This window comes from Hoplias malabaricus, chromosome 15, assembly GCF_029633855.1.
Source record: "Hoplias malabaricus isolate fHopMal1 chromosome 15, fHopMal1.hap1, whole genome shotgun sequence".
Taxonomy (NCBI): domain Eukaryota; kingdom Metazoa; phylum Chordata; class Actinopteri; order Characiformes; family Erythrinidae; genus Hoplias; species Hoplias malabaricus.
Genome location: NC_089814.1, coordinates 20,714,839 through 20,739,707, shown reverse-complemented (window position 1 = coordinate 20,739,707; position 24,869 = coordinate 20,714,839). Strand labels below are relative to the sequence as shown.

Sequence of the window (24,869 nt, the reverse complement as noted above, 5' to 3'; positions counted from 1 at the left end):
TTTAGCACAAACTCCCATTTTAAATTGGTACTGCTGCAGTGTTGTCTCAGACATCAAGAAACATATAGAAAACCATTTTGCAGTTACTTTCTCCTGTCATCAGTGAAACCCCTAACACTAACATCTCTGTTCATAAAAATTATATATATATATATAAATTATTTCCAAGAAAAAAATATGTCTAATTCCTTAAAAGTTCTTCACCATGGTTCAGTAAATACAGATCCATGAGTAACTCCTACACCTCTCTGCTTGTCTGCAGCTCACACGCCCTGCTCCTCAAGTTGACAGAACTGGTTCCTAGGACTGCTTTTAGAACGCTGTGGTTTCAACGTAGAAAAAATCGGCTTTGGTGTTGACAGCATATTCCACTAATGACACCTCTTCTAGTCTATTAGTAAAACACCAGAGAGACATGTGAAAGCAGGTAAACGCTGATATACACTGGAAAAGGGCATTGATCTTGTTTAGCTTTTGATTTTGCACTAATTTTGGAGAAACATTTGCAGAAGGGATTTCCATTTTAAAATCAAATGTAATGCTTTTTATGGCATTTTTAATCCTGTCACGTAAAGTTGTTTTAAGTTCAGTCACACAGCACATATTATATAGGACCTTGCAGCACAGATAGATAATAAGGATTTTTCTTTAGACGTTTAATTGCATATTTGGTTTTTTTCTAAGTGAGGTGACCTGCATTTTGTGAAGATTTTCTCAAGTTATCTGACGTTACAGGATGAAGAGAAAGCTAAATGAAGTGTGTTTAATTACTTGGCCGAGCCTCATTAGGTTACTGTCTGAAAACCAGCTTACTGCTTAGAGGCCGAGGGCCCGCCTGTAGGACTGCTGTGCTGACAGGACTGCATTGAGGGTTCTTCGTACATGAAAAGCAATGCAGACAGACAGGCAATGTATTGTTTCCCATTTTATTGAACACAAGTATTTTCGGACAGAATGAGAAAATGGTTTGGGTTAGTACTCAGTATTTACACCAGTGACAGTGAGGAGAGAGGTGGTACCAATGCTCGAGACTTTGTAAAAATTTAGTATACAAGAGTGAGAAGGCCCCTGCAGCTGAGAATGGATGGGTAGAGTTTGATGGAAGGAGTTTGTAAGGAGGGTTTTGGGAGGAGAGCTGTGATTGATGAAGAGAGCAAGCGAACGGGTGAGTCAGCTCCCATCAGACAGAGAGCTTTAGCTACAGACTTGTTTGTTTGGCTCAGAGGACGAGCTTTCGACGCCGTCTGAAACAATCTTTATGCATCACTCTGATGTCTGAACACACTTTCATCCTTAAAAACACATCTGGATGGCATGAACGCAGCAGTAAACAACTGGTATGTAAACTCGCATAGGAATTGGTCCCGCATTGAATCGAATGGCAGTCGAACAACGTGTCAAACGACATAGCAACCTCCAGTGCTTTCTCCCTTTTTTTTGTTTTTTTTTGATGAGTGTGAAGAACCCATAATGAGACATCATGAGATCACAAGGAATGCTTTGTGAGACTTTTTGGCAGAGTGTTAGTAGAAGCCTCTCTTTCTGGTTCCACATTTCACCAGAATCCTGCCAAAAAAGCCTTCAATGTCAATTATTAATAAAAGCGAGAAATAAAAGAAAACAAAAAAACGAAACAAAACAAAAACACAAAAGTGACAATGAACAGACCACATTGGACAGAACACTCAAAGAGATCCATATACAACAAAGAAAGCCTTTGTCACTGCTGTTCATTTAGCAATTTTACTGGCAAACCTCAACACCATTGATATCTAGTTCAGAATACAGTGCATGCTCGTTTCAGATGAAAAAATGAGCCTTTAGACATGGTCACGCTTTACATCTGTCCACAGGAATCTTCCGGCCAATCAGAGAAGTTTAGTGGCTGTGTCTGTGTTAATGGTGGACTTCTCACCTTATAGTGTGAATAAGTGGTCTTTACTTTGCATCAGTTAAAGAGAGGCAAGGCCTGGAGAACGCGGATAAACGTCATCACGCTCACGTGCACTCCTCCAAAACGTGACAACACAACACACTGAGAAAAGAAACAGATATATTTCACAGTTTACAGAGCCAAGCGCTTCCGGGCGTCCTCAGAATAGCCGTCCAAAGACGGTAAAGTAGGATTCTAGTCCCAGAACTAACCTGCCGCTCCCCCAGAGTTTCAGTAAAGGCAGACTCTGAACCGCTCCACTACAGGCCTGCTTCAGAGAGGCTGATGAAGTTTGAAGGCACCTTCTCCTTTTATATCTTTGAGTTTCACTTGTTTTTTTTCATGTTTTCTGTGTATTGTTGCCGTCATTTTTCCCCCCCCGTTTTATATTTAGTGAGATGGAACATTATCTGAACTAATAGCTACACCTTTCACAACCTATGGATATTCATTTCAAGTCTATGACAAAGAACACGTTGTATTCACACTAGGTTATTCACGCATTCACAGTGCACAAGCTTGCAGCCTAAAGAATGGAAAAAACACTGTACAAATCAAATATCAGCTTGAATTTTTTTTTTTTGTTTTTTCACTCCTTTCGACTCTTGGTTACCCTCACTGGATTACTATGGCTTAAATAAAGAAAACTATTCATAGCAATTTGGCCATTCATTTAGTTAATGCATAAAAAAAGATACCACTAAACCATCATTTTCCCCCCATCATTCATTTGTAGTGTTTAACTGGGGAACAGTTGCTGAAGCTGCCCATTGGAGGCACTGTTTATCAATGGTCCAGAGACTGAAGCAAACAGGGGGGTAGGTACAAGAGGCTTTTGATGCTGTAAGTCAACAGCTGGCCCACTGGAGCGTGAGGGGCCACAGTAGCCGTGCCGTAATGCACCGCTGGTCTCGTACCCTTTAGAAGACTTTTGAGTTTTGGTCCTATCACAGACTGAAGTGTGGGGAGGAGCTCTCACCTCACTACTCTCACAGCAGGAGAGCTCCCTTTCTGTCAGCCCCAAATAAACAGGTTTGAGGAGTGAACAGGATAGAATCAAGGAGGGGGCATGAGATAAGTAAGTGCTGCTACAGAAGATAAAAACAAGTGGTTAATTGTCTGACCCAAACCAACCCTGGCTCATACAGTGGCGCTCAGGACGAAACCTGTCAGCTGTGCCTTCTTTTGCATTGTTATTTTTTTGTTTTCCTCAATGAGAAAGCGAGCGCTGTGTTCATAACGGGAACAGCAACGTTAAAAAAATAAAATAATCATGTAAACAGAGGGTCATAATGAAAACAATAAACAAGGGGTTTTATGAAAAAAAAAATATGCAAAGCATGTGAAACAATCTGTTTCTATCCCTGGAAATTAAACAGTGAAAAAATAAACATGAAATAAAAGGCTTTTGTACATTATTTAAACACGAGAAAAAACTTTAACAAATACATCCCCCCAAACCCATATGCGGTGGAAAATAAAGAAGCACAGCAATACTGCACATACATAACTGAAAGAGCTTATGTAAAGACGATCTACGTATGTGTACAACGTGAAAAAGGCAAGTACCGAGGAGTAAAGCTACAGTTCCCCATCGTTAACTATTCCCACTGATACTGAGCTTCTGTCCCAAGTGAAAGGTGGGTGAGGCTAATCGTAGATAGCGGACAGAGGAGGTCAAGTAGAGTGCGCTAAAGGTCAAGGAGTTTTCCTTTGCATTGTGAGTGAACACAGAGTAATGAAACACATATGAAGAGAGAAACAAGAAAACAAGTGTAAAAAAAAAAAAGTAACCAAAGGCATGTGCACGAGTTCTTTAGGCGCTCTATACATCTACAAACTCATATTTTTTTGTTCTGCAAACTCAAAGAAGACACTGAAGAAAGAAACCCTTTTTTTTTCTTTTTAAATCGAGACATTTTTTTTCTTTTGTCTTGATGTGACGGTGAAGCTTGGAGGCCCCTCAGATGCTGGATCACGCTTTGCTCTCGTTGCCGTTTGTCTGAGGGGCTTCGTTGGGCACTGTCTTCACCTCCGCTGGGGGCTTCTTCACCTCCGTCTCCTCTGATTTACTCTTCTCATCTGCAATGATCTTACCGCTGGGGAGAGAGAGAGAGAGAGAGAGAGAGAGAGCAAGCAACATCAGCCACAGCTCTCACCATCCAGATGCTGCCTTCATAAGTCTACTGTACTTTTTTTTTATTTTTGGGAAGGAGGGTGGGGGCGGCGGGGGGGTTACTCGTTCCCGTGGAACCAATGCATTTCACACATAAGAGGATCTGTTGAGCTATCTTTTCTTCACATCACAAGACGTACTGCAGACCGTTACGGGCCTTTTATGAGAGGATGTACTGCGAGAGACAAAATACAATGATGATGCAGATGACAAAAGACTGTGGCAGGATCACACAAGCAGAGAGAGAGACAGAGAGAGAGAGAGAGAGAGAGAGAGAGAAAAGGAACAGTGAGATATCAGCAAGGCAATCCCATGGGCTACATTCAAAACGGCCTGCCTAGACAGTTACCATAAAACTCTACAAACGCTAACCTTCCTCTTGCTGTTTATTGAACAAGCAGTAACTCACTGGCACATGAAAAGCGTTTCTCCCAGGGGTAGCTGGACCAGCATGTGGAGATATTAAGCAAATCTATCTACAGCGAAAAGCATCCCGAATTATGAAACGTCTCATGTTCAGATGGAATTTTCCCTTCTAAGGAGATGACGGGGCTGATAGTAGCGCTTGCAAAGAGAAGTTTTCCCACCTGATTTCTCAGTGGACCAATTCATGGCCAGCGCTGATGGTCTGTAATGGAATTGACTAGCCCCATATCAGAGTGCCAAATCATTCATAAACGGATAATGAATCATGAAAATGAATGATGAGCCTTGCAAGGAGGATATTGGGAGGGACGCTGTTTTGGGCGCCTGACGTGTTCACAGCCTGGCTATTTTTAGCGGTGCCTGACCTGTGGAAGGGAGCTGCTATTAGCCGGACACGGGTGACTGCTCGGGAAGCACATCAAAAACCGGCGGCTAGTTTCAGACTGTAACCAAGGACCACCGGCATGGCTTTACTGGCCTTGTGGTCTCAGTAGGCCCACCTGTCTGCAACAGAAGACTATTGTAGTGGGGAGAAAAGAAGCAGCAGAGTGCAAGCGTCTCACATTACCATCTACACAATCTCAGTGGTAGGGCACAGTCTCGGTGGAGGGCTCCGTCAGTGTCGCTGGCCCTGTGAAAGCAATCTGGGTCCAGAGCCCTTGTCTGAGTATCACTACCTTCAGCACAATGAAGCTATCTCAATCTGCCAGTAACTGAAGAGCAGCCAGGAGCAGTGATGCAGGCACAATAACGAGCTTCCTTATGAGGATTTACAACAGAGGTTCCCAAAAATGGGTCACAGGCTGCTACCGGACCAGGGATTGTTGGATATTGTAATTATTATTGTTCTTGTATTTTTCATTAGATTTGCTATAAAAACAACTCAAAATATGTGATTATCGATATATTAGACTACTGTGTATAAAATCTTAATGTTTCTGGATTAAAGTGAAAATAGAAACTGGTCAGAATGGCCCTGAGAGGCTTTTGCCTTTTCATGTTAAATATTCGTGCGATATGTTAAGTTGTTTTATTTCTTTCTATTTCTTTGAACAATCCAGTTAAAGATTTGCTATTTTACATAGTGCAGTTTCTGCAGTGCTGAGCCCAAAGTAGCAATGACCGAGCCTCTTTTCTCTGTATTACAGGTCAGTGAATCATCACAATGACTGGAATTTTAAGGGAAAATATACTACCGAGGGTTGCTATATTGCAGAGCTTAATTCTGTCCAAGTGACTGAAGGGTTTTTATTTTTAAATATTTTTTTTTGCTGTGCCCATATGACCCACAGGCATGAGTACAAATGACTTAAATCAAACACTACCTAGAGAATTCCTTCAGAGATATTTTGGAAAATAGACACTTCTCTGATTAACATACTTCACGATCAAAAAACATTCATTCATTCATTATCTGTAAGCGCTTATCCAGTTCAGGGTCGTGGTGGGTCCAGAGCCTACCTGGAATCATTGGGCGCAAGGCAGGAATACACCCTGGAGGGGGCGCCAGTCCTTCACAGGGCAACACAGACACACACACTCACACCTACAGACACTTTTGAGTCGCCAATCCACCTACCAACGTGTGTTTTTGGACTGTGGGAGGAAAACAGTGCACCCGGAGGAAACCCACGCGGACACGGGGAGAACACACCAACTCCTCACAGACAGTCACTCGGAGCAGGAATCAAACCCACAACTTCCAGGTCCCTGTAGCTGTGTGACTGCGACACTACCTGCTGCGCCACCAAGGTTTTTAAATTTAATTTAAATATTTATTCATTGTTTATTATTTATTTTGTTCCCGTTGCGGTTTAAGTGCGATACAGAGTGAGGATGAATCAAACAGAGTTGTAATTAGCCAGTAAGCACTGTACAGACTTCACGCCTAAATCATCACATAATTCCCTCAAACGATATTAAATATCAAATAGAGCTTGTGCATAAACAAACAGCAGTGGCTGCTATCTTGAGCCATACATTTCGAACATCATTACAGATAACAGCATGCTACTGATACCACTTAAAGCAAATCTATTTGTTAATCACAAATTACTCTTCACAGAATCAAGTACTTGATGATTTAGGTGTGCACTATGCTTCATGCAAATTGGTGCATAACAAGCTTACATTGTTTCTCAACTATATGTGCTACATGTGGAGTAAAGATGATTTTGTGTTCATTTAAATACTTCACAAATTATGAATGATTAATTTTGGATCAAAAGGTAATGAATTGTGCCCCATCACTCCACAGATCTCCGTTCCACTGCCCAGTCCCAGTGCTAGGATGCTTTATATGTATGTGATAGGGGTGCAACATTGTTCACTAAAAGTGCAAACAGTGTAAATGTACCTTTAAAGGTACAACAGTGGTTTTAAAATCTAGCTGTGTTCCCTAAAGGTACACTACATTATCTTCCGTAGAAGGAGAGGTGAATATTTGTAAAATGTTCATTATAGAACTAGGTAAACAACATAATATAATCCTGGAGATTAAATGAGGCCTATGAAATAGATCTACATTTATTTTATAATATTGTACAATTGTGTTCTCTAACTAAAGGTACTGAATATGTTCCACTGAGGGTACCACCACCGTGACAGTTTTTCTGAGAGTGTAGCTGACAGTTGATATGAAGCATTTTGACCTTAAGCTCCTGTGTACCTGCTCAAGAGCATCCCACACTCCAGCAAACTCCACAGCGCTGGAAATTAATGTTTTGAGAATAGATCAGAATATGAGAAAAAAAAAAACAGAGAACAGTTGGAAGCTCATCAGGTATCTGTTTGTTCCATTAAAGCCAAGCAGGTTGCGTGGGAAGCATGCACTGGGGGCCAGTGCTAAAGCAGGTTGAACCCCCCTACTATGTTACATACACACACACACAACCAATAAGTCCAGGAGGCGGGGAACCTCCCTCTGGCGTCCCTGTTTAGATCAGTTGACTGAGGGAGAGGGGGAGGAGGCTGTCTGAAGCGCGCTGGCTGGGGAGGCTGGGCGAGTGGTGGAGAGAGAGAGAGTGAGCAAAGTGCTCCGCATAAAGAGGAGAGAGGCGAAAAACAAAGTCGGTGGTAAATATTTAAAATTCCACCTCGCTCCCTGGTGGCAAATCTTAGCAGCCTGTTAACAGCCCCCTTCCTTTGTACTTTCAAACACGAAGCAAGATGCGGATACTAAAGCGGTGCACTTTTAGGCTAGCTCGCTGTGTGTGGCATGCAAATTAGCCCTACACACACATACACACTCAAATATATACACACACACAATCATGCCTAGCAGGTCTGAGATGAGCAAACTCAGAGACAGTGGGGTCTCCATATGCAAAGCTACATCCTACAAAGCTTTCTGGCAAGCAAGGGCCATGGCCCAAAGTGGAGCAGACCGACTCTGTCCAAGGTAACAAATGGACATGTTTGATTCATCACAGCGCTCTGCATTGCGGAGCCTACAGGAGAAGGAAGCTATCAGAGGAGTAGAATATAGCAGCCTCATGTTCATGCATGCCAGCCCCAACACAAAGAAATCCAGCTGCTGTGTGCCAGGCTTCACCCAGGCCAACTTTAGCATGCTAAAGTTGAATAATGCTGAGGTTTTGTGCTCAAATCTCTGCATCAGCCATTAGCATCCCCTTAATCTAACTTCCCCTGAGATGCATTAAGACCCCTCATTAACATTTTACTCTGTAAGTAACACTAATGTCTGTTTTTCCTATTTGAATAACCATATGCTTTGAATGCTGAAAAGAAAATAATGTACATTGTTATTGTGTGCAGGTACCGTAAAGCATGATCTGTACTTGACCATTCATTTGATTCTGTGACTCATGTTTGTGTTTTAGGCACATGTCATTTAACAAGAGCAGTTGGCTTATAGTAGGGCAGTATTCAACCGCTATATGGCACCTACACAAGCTTTTCAGGTCTACACTTAAAGTGGGTGTATCCAATTGTGGGGAAACAATGTTCTTTCTGGTTTGTTTATTTTCAGAATCTCTGAAAAGTCTTTTAAGGTGGATCTGTATTTTTGAGGGAAAAAATTACTGTTGTTTGTATGTGGCTGAAGTTTACTTTTATAAGTCTGTACATTTTTATCCATCGTTAGAATTACCATAGAAACTAATTTGTAACTTGAGTTGTGTCTTTGTTTAATTTCATGCAGTTTGCATTCTACCGAATTTGGAGGCATTCCACCTTTAGGTAATTGGAAACAGCAAAACATAAGCCAATATTGCCCACCTATGGATCAGGCTTAGAGCAATATCCTCATCTCTGTTCATTCTTTTCAAAATTTGGAGTTCTCTCCATTATCTAAAAACTCCAGATGCCTTTTCTGTGCCCTGGGAGGATGCTTTGTTTTATTTTTAAGACATTTACAGGCACTGGGGATTCATAAACACATTAGACTAGATTTGGACATGCAACCAGACTGGAGAACTACCAAATGGTGAGGAAACAATCAGAATTTTATATATATATTTCTAGCTTCAAATTACCTGATATTGTTCAGTACTGAACAATAGTTATGACATAACACACGATTGATCCATACATTTTGAACATCATTACAGAAAACAGCATGTTTCTGATACCACTTAAAACAAATCTATTTGTTGATTACTAAACAACTCTTCAAAGAAGTAAGTACTTGATTGTTTAGGTGTGCACTGTGCTTCATGCTAATTGTTGCTAATCGGTGCACTAAATCAGCTACATGTAGAATAAAGATACATTAAAGAATTGTGGCTTATCTCCCACTGCTGGAGTACTAGTCTTTACTCTGGGAAGGTTTTACACTAGATGTCAGTGGAATTCATTACAACATTATTAGCTACACACAGTAGTAATATACAATATTTTCTCTTCAGCATTCATGGACTTGTTGATAAACCATATGATTGGAATACTTCTTTATAAATGTCTACATAGCTTTGGCAGTTGTCTTTAGAGGATATGTGCTAGGTGGCACATAGCTTTAGCTGTCCTTGAGTATAATTTTATAATATTTAATTCTACTACGTAGATATCAGCACTTCACTAAATATATAAGGGTCAACTGTGTGTGCCCCACACCTTCAGCAGTGGGTATCCATATCTTTAGTTAGCCACTCCCACAGCTGTCCTTTTCCATTCCAAACATAATGTTCTTGTTTATGAACAGCAGGAGATTTGAGTTTGTAGCCCCTATCATTCATAGAAAACAGAGAAATCGATAAGCTTGTCCCAAAAACAAAACTAAAAAAGAAAGCCAACCAATTTCACAGTTCTATAATGACTTTGGCTTTGAAAGGCTTCCACGAGTGATCCAATTCTTTTAGCAGCAGGGCAGATACGAAATGCAGAGCAACTCCCTGTTATGGAATACTGTACTTTAGAAGTACATGTGTAATCACATGAATAATGCAGCTATGCAGGTACCCAAGATATTAACATTTCTTTATTTCTTTAATCAATTAATCTATTAATCTTAAGTATTGTTTGATTAATCAAATAACCCAACTGTTACGCCTTCTTCAGTACAACAAGTAATTGGCTGCTTCTCTTAGTGGGATGACACAATAGATGCAACATTGCCCTCAACACTTTCTATAGTGTAACCCAAATCTCTCAGGAATATTGCAGAGCATTATTGACAGGAACCACTTTTCCAAAATTGCTGCTCTTGACTGATCCACTTTGTCGACAAATCCTTGCAGGCTTCATGAAAACGGATGAATGTTTTGGGTCTAGAGTAGCATTTCCTCATGAAATGCAGTGACGCTGGTGGAAGGAAAGGATGTGAAGGCAAATGAGTGAGTGAGGGTGTGAGTGAAGCAGTGAAGGAGGGAGTGGGTGAGTGAGTAAATGAGGTTGAGTGGAAAAGCGAGGGAGAATAGAGACAAACACTAACACTGGAGGGGTGGAGAGTGGAGAGTGGTGAGGACAGAGACAACGACGGAGTAGAGATCTAGAAGTGGGCATACTCGTCCTGGTTGGGTGCGGGTTGAGCAGTGGTAGAGTCGGACTGACGGTGGGCCGCATCAGTGTCTGACGACTGGAGGACCGCTCCTTCTACCTGCTGGGAGCCCGTGGTTGTTAGGGGGCTTTGGGATGCCTCTGCTGGGCTCTTGGCTCCAGCGCTCTGAACTGAGTTGGCTTTGGATTCAGACGTGGGGGCTGCTGTGGGGGCTTCTGAGGGTTTAGTGGAGTGGGTGGAAGGGCCATCACTGAGGTCCACCAGAGGAGCCACGGCAGCAGGGGGGGAGGTAGGAGAGCTGACGCTGGCTTTTGGGGTGCTAGACTGAGGTGCTGCTTTGGGCTCAGCTGCACTGGGGGCAGTGCTGGAGGTAAGAGTGGTGCTTTCACTAGCAGGGCTGTCAGTGACCGCCTCTGAGTTAGTGGCTAAAGAGGGGAGCAAGTCCACTACTGTGGCTGTGGTGTCAGCTGCATGCCTAAGAGGACAGGGGGAAGACGGAGAGAGAGAGAGAGAGAGAGAGAGAGAGAGAGAGAGAGAGAGAGAGAGAGAGAGAGAGAGCGAGAGAGAGAGAGAGAGAGAGAGAGCGAGAGTGAGAGACAGAGAGGGGAGGGGGTAGGGAGTGACGCACAGCCAGATTGTCGGGAATAGTAAGAAATAAAGAAGGAGAGGGAAGCCAAGGAACAAATACACATATAGTGTAAGTGCATCATGCATTTGGATTCAAAGTGAAGAAATAAAAATATATTCATGTTAGTCAGTATCATAGTGTAAGAACAATGATACACTATGTGCTGTCTCCAGCATTAACTAGCACCCTCTTAAGCATTCATCTCCATAAACATGAGCAGACATGGCATAATAAAGGTGCATCACATTGCATTTGTGGTAAACAATACATGACTGAAAAGGCAAACACAAGGCTTATGTATTTTCTTCCCTGGAGGTGAGCAGACTAATCACACTTACAGCAAAGCCCGTCCCTCCCCACCGACCGGATCCTGAACTTCATTGTGGACATAATCAACCCGACACTGCTCCCCAATTGTCATTCAACTGACCACACTCCAGAAACGGCTCTCCAGCAGCTTATGTATTAGCCTCTATTCAAGTCAATCCCAGCAGTGGCTGTTTTGACATTGATATCATTAGCCACCTATTCTCATGTAACGCTTTCCTTCTTAATCAAACTTAATGCATGCCACGAGCAGAATATTTCCCAGGCCACTATTAAATCTAAGCAAGGACCCTTTTGGCTCTGGTCTAGATTTTCTTGTATCACTGAGAGCTCTGTGCCTGGATATGTGTGTGTGAGTGTGTGTGAGTGATAAAGACAGACTCACTCAGGGTCGGTAAGGGGAGTGGTCTCATTGGGTTCCAAGGGGGCTCCTCCCTCATGGTTGGGTGTGCGCTCTTCCTCTGTCCTCACCTCAACTATTGGCTCTTTGGACTCATCCTTCCTGTTTGAGGACCACACATAGCCAAGGTCAGTCAGAGATGGTGGGGAATTTGACCAATATCTAAAAACTTCTGCATAATTCTAGATTTGTATATGAACAATACCATTCAAGATTGGTTTGATATGACATCACTGTTCTAAAAAAAATTGAGAGGAAGCAGAAAATCAAAGCCTTTGGTTTATCAACTGCATTCAGATATCTCTGTACTATGTCCTAACTTCCCTGTTCACTCTTTTATCACTATATCAACATTACACTATATTATTCTATATATTACATGGGTGTGTGTTCGTGTGTTTACTTTCTTATCCCCATTTCTTCTCTTCAATGGTCAGGACCCCCACAGGGCAGGTATGATTTGAGTTGTGGATCATTCTCTATGTTGCAGTGACGCGGTGGTGGTGTGTTAGTTTGGATTGCGCTGATATGAGTAAATCAGACATCGCAGTGCTGCTGGCTGGACTGAGAATAGTCCACCAACCAAAAATGTCCAGCCAAAACCACTCTGTGTCTACTAATGGACTGAGAGGACGACAAACACAAACTGTGCAGCAATATTGAGGCTAATGTCTCTGACTTTACAACTACAAGGTGGACCAACAAGGAAGGTAATAATGTAATGTGCATTGTGCAATGATTTGTCATTGTACAACGTACAACGAAATGTGTCCTCCACAATTAACCCATCTGTGGAAGTGAACACACACCCAGAGAGGCAGGCAGCCATCCTCGGCGCCAGGGGAACATTTGGGGGTTCAGAGCCTTGCTCAAGGGCACTTTAGCCATGGATGTTCCTGCCGGATCGAACCGGCAACATTCCAGTACCAAGCCAACTCCTCTAAGCATTAGGCCAAGGCTGCCTGAGTCTAACAGAGTGGACAATGGATGGAAAAAACTGGAAAAAAAAACCCTGTTAAAAATTCGATAAGCCCTGCTGTGTCTGATCCAATCTGTACCAGTGCAACACAGACACATCACCACTGCAGCATTGCGAATGATCCACCACCCAAATCATACCTGCTCTGTCCTGACCATTGAAGAGCTGTAATCCTGGTGATTCGTCTTATGATCTGCACTACAAAGATAATCAATGTAAACATTTAAATAAACTGTCACGGCACAATTCATCTTGTTTCTCCACCTAAACCACTGTTCGTTCCTTTTATACATCGATTTCAACAAGATGAAATGCCACCAGTGAGGATAAATAAACTCTTAGAAAATCACATTCAACATAATATAACTCTACAGAAGCTGTTGAGTGTTTGCAGAAGAATGTGAAAATGGTGATTTCATGGGTTTGTCATAAAGTGACTCCATATAATCTGTGCCCTTCTTTCCTCATATTCTTATTCTAAAGCAGAATGCTGTTCCCCTCCATTGCTCTCCTCTTAACTCTGCAGCAATCAGCCAATATTCCCTTCATTCTCATTCATAGAGCAAGATATGCTGGAATCAGGCCTGATACAGGCTCTCCTGGAGAGCTGATGGAGATGATAATGACAGTGGGACTGACTGATAGTGATAAGAGAGTGAAAAGCTCAGCAGCTCAGAGCTGGGAAAACAGAGGGAAAGTGCTCACGTGAAGGCCGCTTTGCCCTCCTCCACGTCCTTGCCCTTGGCCGTGGGCCCAGACTTGCCACAGAAGTTGACGGCGATGCACATGAGTAGGCCACACTTGTTGAGGAAATAGCAGGTGACGTCCACGCCGAAGAGCAGCAGGAGGAAAACCACAATGAGGATGCCCACGATGGCCCCTGTGCCCAAGCTGGAACCAGTGGTGGCTGAGATTTAGGAAGGAAGGGAGGAAGGAGAGAAAAGAAAACACTGAACCTGGGGTTTCAGTTCCACATCAACAACTTTTCAACAATAATTAACCCCTTAAAGGCTTAGAAATTAGTAATGAATCTTTAGTATCCAATAACATTTTTAAATTCACAGAAACATACTCCACATATGCTCCACTATGGAGTTCTTTCATTGAAGCCATTGCAAGGTTGGACAAGCTTTACAGAACATCTACAAAACTGAAACTAAAGGAACTGAAGCAATTTAAACTAAAGTAATTGAATTGCAGCATGCACGTGTTTCTTTAAATTAACTTAAATTGATATTAACCCAGTTAAACTGAGTGTCTAACCTACAATGGTTAAAACTTGTATTTAAATCTGCACATCAGAACAGGAAAATTCATTGAAGCGAGGCAGGTTCGAGACTGGTCAGTACATAGACAGGACATCTCCTAGGAACATTTGGGAGGCTGATGAAGGTGATGTTGGTAGGTCTCTGTGGTCTGTGTGGATCGAGTACAAGACAGGGACACTGTACTGAATAAATGACAGTGGCATTTGGATGAAATGTAAAACAAAGTTCCTGACTCTTTGAGGCCATAAATAATTCCTGGGCATTTCTTCAAAAAGGGCAGGGGTGTTACCCAGAAGTGACTAAATCTGCCACTGTGGCCACTTCTGGTTTAATCATCCCCTGCTTCAAAGTACATTTAAATAAATAAATAAATAAAATAAAAAAACCTCAGTCTTTCACTCTCATCGCTTTCAGAAGAAAAACACGTATCTCCATTTTTGTGGATTTTTAGTTGAATAAAGCAGCTGTTCTTCCATGATGAATAGACCAATAGAAATGCTCCAAAATTACTTGAGATAAAATAATCTTACGTTGACTTCCATTGCAAATTAAGAAGGTTTTTCCTCCTATAAAGTGACAATTTTAATGACGCATGTTTTTTTCTTTGGACAGTGATGGCATGCTCTCTACCTAATATCATACTGGCACAGACTGGCTGCCTATGCATCATCCAGGTGGATGTTATTCTCCATTGGCAGGGAAGGTGACTCTCTAGAGTCCCAGAAATGTAAAGCCTTTTTGTTTCTAGAGAAGTGGCCTTTAACTGTAACAACTATCACCACCACCATCATCATCCAAGTATATAAAAATGTATTGAATTTTTAGACTTATATCACATTCTTTACTCATAAAAGAAGCAGCTGCATCTCTTTTGCATCAATTTAATTTTGTTTTATTAGTATGAATCTGAATGGTCACAAATCTAGACCAGAACAAGTGCAGTGTTACGCCTTCTCATATAAAGCTAGCATTCTGGCAATTTGTTATTAATCAGCTTTCTGTAAAACATGTCCAACTTGCCAGCATTTCATATGTAGGAATGCACTGGATCTCAGCGAAGACATTAGTTATTTATCCACTAATATCAAACTAATTTGTAGTTATAGAGCAGGGAAATAGAAAACAGCCTCTGTAGTTAACAGAATCACACAATTTAAGGGGTTAAGACAACAGATTGCAAACCATCAACAAATAAAAGCCTGTTACAGCGTCAAGTGAATATAAACTTGTCCTGATGACAGCAGTGAAGAGTAAAGCCAAATACGCACACAACACACACACACAGACAAGCTTACAGTAGTTCAACACATCAGCTCAAACACAGCCAGAGCAGTTGATGACTGCATGAGACGGACACTGCATGGCAGCTATGCAGTGTATAGTAAAACAGGGAAATGTACATCTATCTGAGTGTGTGTCTGGCATAGTTTTCATGGATATGGACCAGGCATGCTCATTCAGAAGAACATAATTAACTTTCTTTGTAAGGTATATCGAGTATTCACATTCCCAGACACAATCACAAAGAAGGTTATTCTGTTCATGTCTGAGGTGCACCAAGTTTATACATAGGAATTGCACTAGCATGAAATTGAGATGATAATCTTAATATTAAGCTTTCAGTGTTCCAGGGAGTTCACTTACTTTAAGAAGAGTGTAGTGTAAACACACGCACACACACACTCACACACATACATGCATATATCCACACTGACAAGTTTAGACTATGTCACACACAAAACAGAATGAAGAGATGTTGAGAGGGAGCTTACAATGTTAAAGCTGAATTGAGTTTTTAAAGAGAAAAAAAAAAACAAAAACACAGGCTACTTACCAGAAATTAAAATTCTCACATCATGCTCAACTACTACAGGGTTCACACAGATGTATGTACATGTGTGTATGATCTGATGCCTTTACCAGAATCTACACATACAGAACCCTTCAGATGAGTGAGTGGGTGGTGGAAAGTCAGCAGGAAATCTGTGGTCCAAGAGGTTAGGGGTTCAGTCCTAGCTGTTAATACTCTGTTAATGTTCTGCTGCTGCCACTGTGCCCTTGGTGAAGGTATTTAACCCCATAACACTCCAGGGGGATTGTGCTGGCAGCCAGAAATACGGCTTTGTGCAAAAGCATTAGCTACATATATTAACATTAATAGAGGTTCTTTAATTAGACTTAATGACTGTATGTGCTAACAATATACTCCATTTGTTCTTTTAGCAAATACATCCATCTGAGTAAAACAAAAGCTTTACAGATCACAGAGGAATAAAGATACAACACTGTTCAGGCGATATATCACTTAATGGAAAGCACTGGCTACTACTGAGATTGAATTTATCAGTGCTGGCAAAAACCCAGATGATAAAGCACAGATATTTATTTTATTGTAACAAACAGAAACCTGTTATATGAGACGCAGAACATTTACTGCTGTCATTTTGATGTCTGGATCCACAGAGACGGCTAAACTGACAGCAACTGGCTTTACTGTTAATTTTAACACAAAACAGTATCCAGGCCTAGTGTCAGGGGGTCATTTGGTGAGTCAATGGACTAATAACTACTCATCTTGCTCTGCTAAACCCACTATTTTGTGTAGTGCTGATGACTGATGCTGTCATTTAGTAACAACACAAATATAAAATACATCACAAATCAACTAATCTTTACCATCAGAATAACAACCTTTCTCTTTGGGAAATGATGCACATTTTAAAAGACATGAGCTAGTTATAAGAAACAAGCCATGACATAGATTAATACTTATGTTTTTTGAGAATACGTAAGCTATGTTATATTTAGTAAAATAATATATTATATAAAAACACTAGGAGATATTTTGACCACTATAAAATTATTTGGCATTTTTAGCATTTATAGCAGTGTTAATGTTTGTGCCCAAACTAATACAAAACCGTATTTTACACATGGGTCTAATATTAAAGGAGGCTTATCCGTCTCCTAACTGGAGAGCAGGCCTGCCTTTAAGTAATGAGAGTTACCATTAAGGGCACAAGCCTGGAATTGCTGAATCACATCTGTTTTGTATCCACATCCGTGTCCACAATGAGGGACAGACAAAGAGTTCTCATTGGAAAAATTTCACACTAAATAGATGTGAGATAAACAGATAAATCCACTAAGAATAAAACTCACTAGCTCATAGGGTAGACTATAATAATATGCATTAGGAGCGCGTTTGTGTTCCTTTTCTGCAGCCATTTTAGTTCAAAACAGCCTCTGTGAAGCTCTGTTATCTTTCTCCAGCACACGGTTTTGGTTCAGGCGGCCAGGCACCACTGCCAGCGCATTAGCACTCCAGGATCAAGAGCCTGGGACAGTGTGGATACATCTGACTGGGCCATGGTGCTCTGTCGAGCATGCTCCATACTGACAGTCAAAAGTCCGGAAACATTTCACTTAATGTATGCTTTTTCATAATCTAAACCACATTATACACAATGGTTAATTATACCAATTTATTTACTGTTCTTACTCAGTAAAATCTAACCTTCGCTCTGTAGAGCTTTGTGTATATTGTGTTGTATATAGTTGATTTTTTTAACCATGTTTATTACCAATGTTTCTATATTTCATTGTATTTATATTGTATTGATATTTTCTATTTTTGCTTTTATGTGTTAAATGTAATACTGTAATATGAGGAGGTTTTTTTCCTTCTATCAACACATCTGGGATTAAAAGAATTAAAACAAAGTTGACTTTAACTTTATTAAAGCTATCACCATGCCTATTACTAAGAAATCAACAACGCCAAACATTAATATTTCATTATGAGCAAGTCAATGAATGCCTAGGAATCTTACAATCACTAAGACTGCATAAAAGTTTCTGAGGTGTATAATAAGCTGCAAGTTATTTGAATTCCATTCTACATTCTTGTCCTTGTACAAAAAACTGTTGAACTAAATCTAACAAGAGTAAAAGACATTTGATACTTTAAACAAAATCACACAAATATGTGGACAAAACATTCTCAGGGCCACTGTGGCAACTCCAACATTGGTGAATTGTTTCCTGTTACTTTCCCATGTGGCTGTTGGATGTTGTGGCCCAGTGTGGAACCCCTGCTCAAAAGAACCCAAAATATCAGATATTTGTTTTTATCAGATAATGTTTTTTATAGCATTGCTTGTCTTTTGTGCTGCACATTTTGTTGAATTATGAATCTTTGTTGAATTAAGAAAATAATACATTTATGCAAAATGGACTATGAATAGCAGTAGGAATTGCACAGTGGGTTACACCACTGAGCTCTACATGGCTGGCTGCAGTTCAGTTCCCAACCAATGTAACCACCCTACTCTGTACCAGCAAGATTCTTTGGGCAAGAATACATTTACGTACATCTTTATTGTGAATGAATACTAAGTAGCTTTGGATGAGGGCTGCTGCCAAATGCCATAAATGTAAATGAATTAAATGTGACCAAACTTCTGACTAATGCTGAATAACACCCAGAGAGCGCAAGGCAAAATCAAATTCTTAAATTTGTAGGAACTCTGTGTTTCCCGTTTACTGAACTCCCCTGGGACCTTTCAGTTTAATACAAACTCAGATCCAAGTGAAAGAAAACTCAACGCAGTACTAGGTATAAAATGAATTACCATTAGCAGACATTCTGTCAGGCTCTAGACGAAAACATCTTGGCTACCACAGGTGTAAACATGAAAAAACAGCATCATGAATGAAGATGAAGAGCCACAGTGAAACACCAATAAGACAAACACTGAGTGCTGGCTGCTGGCTTCCGCACACCAGGCTTCTCTAATGAAATGTGCCTTTAATTTAGAGCCTTATAAGGACCTTAAACACATCTAAATGCATCGGAGAGACCTTGAATTATTAATGCACTCAGCAGAGAGCTGAGACCGAAATGCATTAGAGAGAAGTGTGGCAGGAAGCGATGCAATTTTCAAGCCACAGCATCAAAACTTGGTGGTCCTTTGTGCATCAATTAGAAGCACACACAGCTATCTGAAAAACACTGTGCAAAAACCATTCTGCTTTAACCAGGCAAGACATCGGCATCCCCTCCTCAAACCTAAAATTACATTAAGAATTTAGAAAAATATACTATTTCGAATATGTCCGCTGAACCTATTATTTTTTATGTCATAATTCATAATATATTCCCACTCATTATCAAATATGCAGATTTTAATATGCCCGCTATGGCAAGATTTTTTACAGAAAAAAAGACAAATGAACCAAATGCAAATCTGGTTTTAAAGTCTATATATTTTCTTTTATGTACATTTCACTCTCAAATGTCATTGATCCTGTGAATAAAGAAATGTGCATATTGCTATATACATGGTACAACCCACTATGTGAGATGAAAGAATGTGTAGCTGTCAAGAAGCTCTGTATGAGAAAAGAAAATAGACAAACTTTGAAGGAGGATATATATATATAGCAATAATATTCTAACTACTTAACAGCCTTGTTTTTCCCATGATGCAGTGGTATACACTACTGTGCAAATGTCTTAAACACCAACAATTATTTCTATGAAAAACAATCTTTTGTTTGTGGATGTGTTTCATAGTTTCTTTCTAAAGTTTCTTTCCAGATGTTCTCCTCAATTGTAGCACACTTAATTTAAAATAATGAAATTTTTTATTAACCTATTATGCACAGTACTGTATAGCAAATCATACAGTTCTTCATCAGTTAACACAAGATTCTAATGGCAAACAACAATGCGAGGCCTCATAGGTCTATATTGTAATCCAAAGAAGCTGTGTGTGTCTTATAATCTATGGATGGAGCCGGGGAATGTTGCACTCTGGAAGCTCATTGTTTCAGCATGTTAGATTTCAGAGGATTAGGACTTTGTTGCTCTGAAATCCCTAGTTGTGCCTTTAAGCTACAAACTGACCACCGTGTCAGACACACTTGTTCATTCTCTCTCTCCATCATGTGTTTCTCTGATTCTGTCTGTAGCTGTGGTGAGGAGAGATCTGCTGGACAGAGTGAGCGACAGGCTTGGCTGACAGTTTTAATCTACTGTCCAGCTACTGGCCAGCTCGAGAGGGCTCAGGGCTCTCTGTCTAGCTTGGGGCACGCTGAAGCTGAACGCTTATTTTCCTCTATTTCAGCCTGCATTTTAACAAGTGTGATAAATCACATCACGCATCTGAGCCACAAAAGGCCGGCGCCCGGCTCTCCCTCACTAACCGAACCATCCCCTCACCTGCTGAGTCAGCAACACACCCAAAAACATCCTAAAGGCCTCGGTGCCATCTCCACTGATTCAAGCAGAGATAACAAACAGAATGCCAAACGTAGAGAGAAACACAAAGGGAAATGTATCATACTGATTAAAAAAGGGGTTTTGAGGAATGAGGTGTCTTATATATATATATATGTGTGTGTGTGTGCATTTTAATGGCTAATGAAAGTGAATGTAAGACGTGACTACAAGGAAGAAGCTTCTGAACTGCACATTTGGTCAGGATGGTCAATATCAAAAGAAACCTTTAAACAGCACAGCTTTGTTTTTGTGCCATTAGTTTCTGCAGTAGTTTGGGCATTTCTATTATGCATAAACCTGCACTGCTGTGGTTGTAAAGCTTAGCTGATAAACTGCAATACATTCTTTTCATTATTGCTTAACTGCAGTATTTCAGTTGATGTTTAGGTCTCCTAACTTGAATATCAATGATGCCCAGATCAAAACTGGTTGTTTTTGTAATGTTCGAGTTAAAGTTTCCCCTCTTTTCAATTCCTCTATTGTTTCCTTTTCCCACAAATCAGTTGGCTTCTAACATAACTAGACAGAATAGAGCCGCACGAGCCAGTAATACAATGTAATACATTGGTCCATCCAGGAGGGCATCCAAGCTGCTTGGTCCCCCCCCACAGCAAGACCAGCAAAAGTGGATACCGTGTGGATTAAAGCAAAACAATGGCAACCCGCTGAGATTGTCCTCTTTGAAAGAGTAAGCTGGCATTTGCCATGATGTGAAAATCCTCAGCCCCAGTTCTTTGATTTAGACTTCAAAAAAAGAAAAAAAAAAAAGAAAAGAAAAGTTGACCACTGCAGATCATGAGCATGTAGCTTGGCCAGGTTTGATGTTTTTAATAAATAATAAATACGGTCTGAGAGGGCCCAGCGTATGAATAAAAAAAAACTCAAGCAGGTGATTGGCACATGCGTTTCCAGGAGTCCAACCTCCAGGGTGCATTATTTTATTGTGAGAATCAATTTCCAAAAAAAAAGGGGAGCAAACACTACTCTGAGTTTTAAACACCTCCCACCGACACCCCCACCCTTCCCCAGAGTCATATCCATGTTATGGGCTGATACACTGTAAGACACTTTGTTGCATTAGCTGCACTTTAATTGACACCCTCCCTGGAAATGCCTGCATAGGTCTTGAAAAAAACAAAAAAAAAAACACATATATTTTACCAGACAACTCAAGGCTCCTTGACACATACTAGTCTTAGGTTAGTACAGACAGCTAGCTAACAGTGAAGGATGTGTCAAGTGTTTATGCGTGTTCATTTATTACAGAAATGAAGATGTCAATTCCACGCTAATATCTGTGGGCTCTATTGGCTTGAGGTCAGGGTGTCAAGTAAAGCTTCCTAAAAACGGATTATAGGTTCAATTAAGCAAAAAATAAAAATATTAGCAATAAGGAATTTAGCATTTCAGAAGATGTGTTCAACAGAAACCATTACAGCAGAAAAAAACACTTGCCTTTCACTTCCAAAGGCTCTGTGGGTCACTTTGAACCAACATTCAGCACCATGTCAGTGTGAGGATACACACACACTATGTTCATGTGGTAATATGATCCCATGCAAACTCTATGGACACCAACTAGCATAAAGCTATGACTCAACATCCCACGGTGCTTCTAACAGTTGATCCAATAACTCACGTTACTCCGTCACTTAAAAATACATTTATCTTATTTAGTTTTCTTCTTAAAACCTACAATGTTTACTGCATGAGAACACACTGGTATGTAGTTACAAAACCATATTACAGAGTAGAGTCAAATCACACTTTGACATCGGTAGTAGTATTTTTGAATTTTTTTCTCTTTTTTCAAGTAAGAAGCAAAGAAAAGAAAAATAAAACAAAGAAGCATAAAGTAAATAAAACCCAAAACTTATTTTTTTTAGAATTATCTAAAATTATGTACATTTTTTTCTCACAAAAACACATTTCTGTATCAGTGCACAAGGCTGGAGCCTGTCCTCTAGAAAATAGCCTTCCATTTATGAGCCCTGTGACCTACCAATGGATTGAGGAAGGAGGAATAAGAAAACTGAATAGAAATTCATGTGATCAAAGCAGGACTTATATAAAATCCCTTGGATAAAGGTGCACCCCTCAGTAATTGTGCACTGAGAACAATGCCAAGAGAAGCCTGTGGCCAAACATTCTCGGCAAGGAACAAGACTTTTCTACAGTGCTTCGAAAGCTTCGGTAAAAGTCCATGGTTTGAAAATATATCTTTTCAAACAGATGTGGGCTAATCTGAAGAGAAATGTAAAACAAGGAAGTAACAGAAACAAAATCAGACAAACAAAAGACATTCAGAATGACACAAATATCTAGCACACTTAACCCCGATAACATGGAATTGGAATTTTTTTTTTATGTTTCATTTGTGTGTTTGTTTGTTATCTTTAAGCCAGTTGGAGATTCAGAATACGTAGAAAAGGGGCATGTGGAGAGTTGGAGAGTGGGCCAGGGGCAAGAGCTTCTCTCCGCAGGCTCTGGTTTATGAGAGCAAAAACACAGTCACCATGGGCAGCATGAGCGTGACCAAAGCGTACGTGACGCAGGAGCAGCCAAGGGTAGCTGAGATAGCCACAGGGCCACAACCACCACACCATGAACACAGCACCAGGAGACCACAGAGACATTGCAAAAAATAAAAATAAGAAAATTAAAATTAAAAAGGAAAAATACAACAACAAAAAACAGAACAAAAAATCCAGAAACAAAAAGGAACACAGTTCAAAAAGGGACAAAAAAAGAGGGAAAATTAAAAAAAAAAAAAGTGGGGGAAAAATCAAAGAGATTTGTGTGAATGATAATGTGATGGTCCAGAAGTGTCCGATTTCACATATGGAGAGACAGAACAAGGGATAGAAGGGAGGGGTGGAGGAGGGAAAGAAATTGGGTACAAAACAGGGGGGGGAGAAAAAGAGAAAGAGAAAGAGAGAGAGATAGAAAATAGGTCAAATACAGAAACTTATGTTTATTTGTAATCAGAAAATAAGATCAAAGAAAAATCCAAGCAAGTTAGTAAATAAAAACAAAGTAAGAAAAGCCATAGCATGTTAAGAGCACAGCAAAAATGACAGGGACGGCAACAGCAGGTTAAAAAGGAATTATAGAGAGGCAATACGATGAAAGAACTGGAAAAAATAGGGAAAAATGATACACACGCACACACACACGAATACACACAAAAACACACACACATACAACGAGTCAAGAAACATGAGGCAGCTTCCCTGGTATTAAACATAATAAACATTCTGTGAGCAACCGCAGTAAAACTAGTTTTAAAATCATGCTTTAAATAATGCATAAACACATGTGAAGTGGAGTCATACATTTTTCTGCTTGAACTGTTCATACCAGGGAATGTTGCACAGTCAGGAAATAAAAGTAAAATTAAGAAACAAACAAGTTTATGATGCAACACAGTGAAAATGTTTTTGTTGGATGATTGAATGAGTTCTGAATCGTTACTAAGACTGCACAACGTTAGCGGCCATTGTTTAGTACAGTCTCACTCCTGGTCAAACAGTAGCTGGGGAGATTTGGATTATTGAATTAAGTATTTACGTTTCATAAAAATAACAACCTCAATGCCGACTCAATGGAACCAAATGTACTGTTGTTATTATTTCCGCCGACTCCCATGGAGTGTAAGTTGACCTTCTGCAAAGTGACATGCAAACCTAATAGTCTCCCTCATCCCAGAGTCAATGGTAAAAGGTCAGGACTTAAGCAGGCCTAGTTGAAACATACCTGCATCTACCCTCACTTCATGTCTCATGATCCTAACATAACCCCAGAATGGAGCCTGGTCGGCTTTTCGAGCAGCTGTTTTTCCACTGTCTTTACAAAGCCCAGCTGTTGAGGCTGAGGCAATACAGATGTTGGGCTAAAAATAAAAGCCTCCATGCCTTTTGAACGCCCACATGTTACACATTGGAGCTAATAACTCTGGCACTGTAATGCATAAGCGCAGACAAGTTCAACAAGGGAAGAGGGAGGAGTAAAGCTGAAGTAGAGTAATGCTACACATGTTTTCAGGTTAAATTTTTTCTGTATTGAGTATCTTTGCTGGATAATATATATATACGTAAATATCATAATATTTAGACTTCCAAAAAAAAAGCTCAGACGTTTGAGCATTCTCCCATACATAGCATAAGCCCCTCCTACTCCTCTAAAATTTACTCTGACAAGATTCACCAAGGTGTCAGGTCTGGATTATTGTCAGTTGTTCCAATGAAAGACAGTAAACGTTCATAGTACTAATAAAAAAAAACAAAAAAACATTATTTTGGTGATTTTTCAATACTGCGCTGAGACCCTAAGAAAATACTTAGGAAACAGTAAGAGTTTCTGAACATGGTCCATCTGACCCTGCTATGCAAAACACTCTGAGATCCAAAGCTCCCACTGCTATTTATGGCTCCTTCCCACCAAGCAGATGAGGGGAAAAAGCGGGTTTCCTGCGCCATGCACTGGCAAAT

At 40.4% G+C, this 24,869-nt stretch overlaps 1 protein-coding gene across 5 annotated transcripts in view; it reads right to left on the bottom strand.

The window, feature by feature from the left end:
• Nucleotides 1–926: 926 nt before the first annotated feature.
• The window catches only part of ncam1a (neural cell adhesion molecule 1a), a 235,815-nt gene continuing 211,872 nt past the window's right edge, over nt 927–24,869 (bottom strand). For 2 of the 5 annotated variants that reach the window (XM_066646121.1, XM_066646122.1), the window contains 4 exons: nt 13,531–13,732; nt 11,832–11,948; nt 10,499–10,966; nt 927–4,032 (listed from right to left, as the gene is read on the bottom strand). In XM_066646121.1, coding sequence (XP_066502218.1) covers nt 3,909–4,032; nt 10,499–10,966; nt 11,832–11,948; nt 13,531–13,732 — 911 coding nt within the window. In that variant the 3' untranslated portion in view covers nt 927–3,908. Of the gene's footprint in view, nt 4,033–4,185; nt 4,327–10,498; nt 10,967–11,831; nt 11,949–13,530; nt 13,733–21,095; nt 22,951–24,869 lie in introns of those variants that run through there. The other 3 variants (XM_066646123.1, XM_066646124.1, XM_066646125.1) reach the window with 3 other exon arrangements.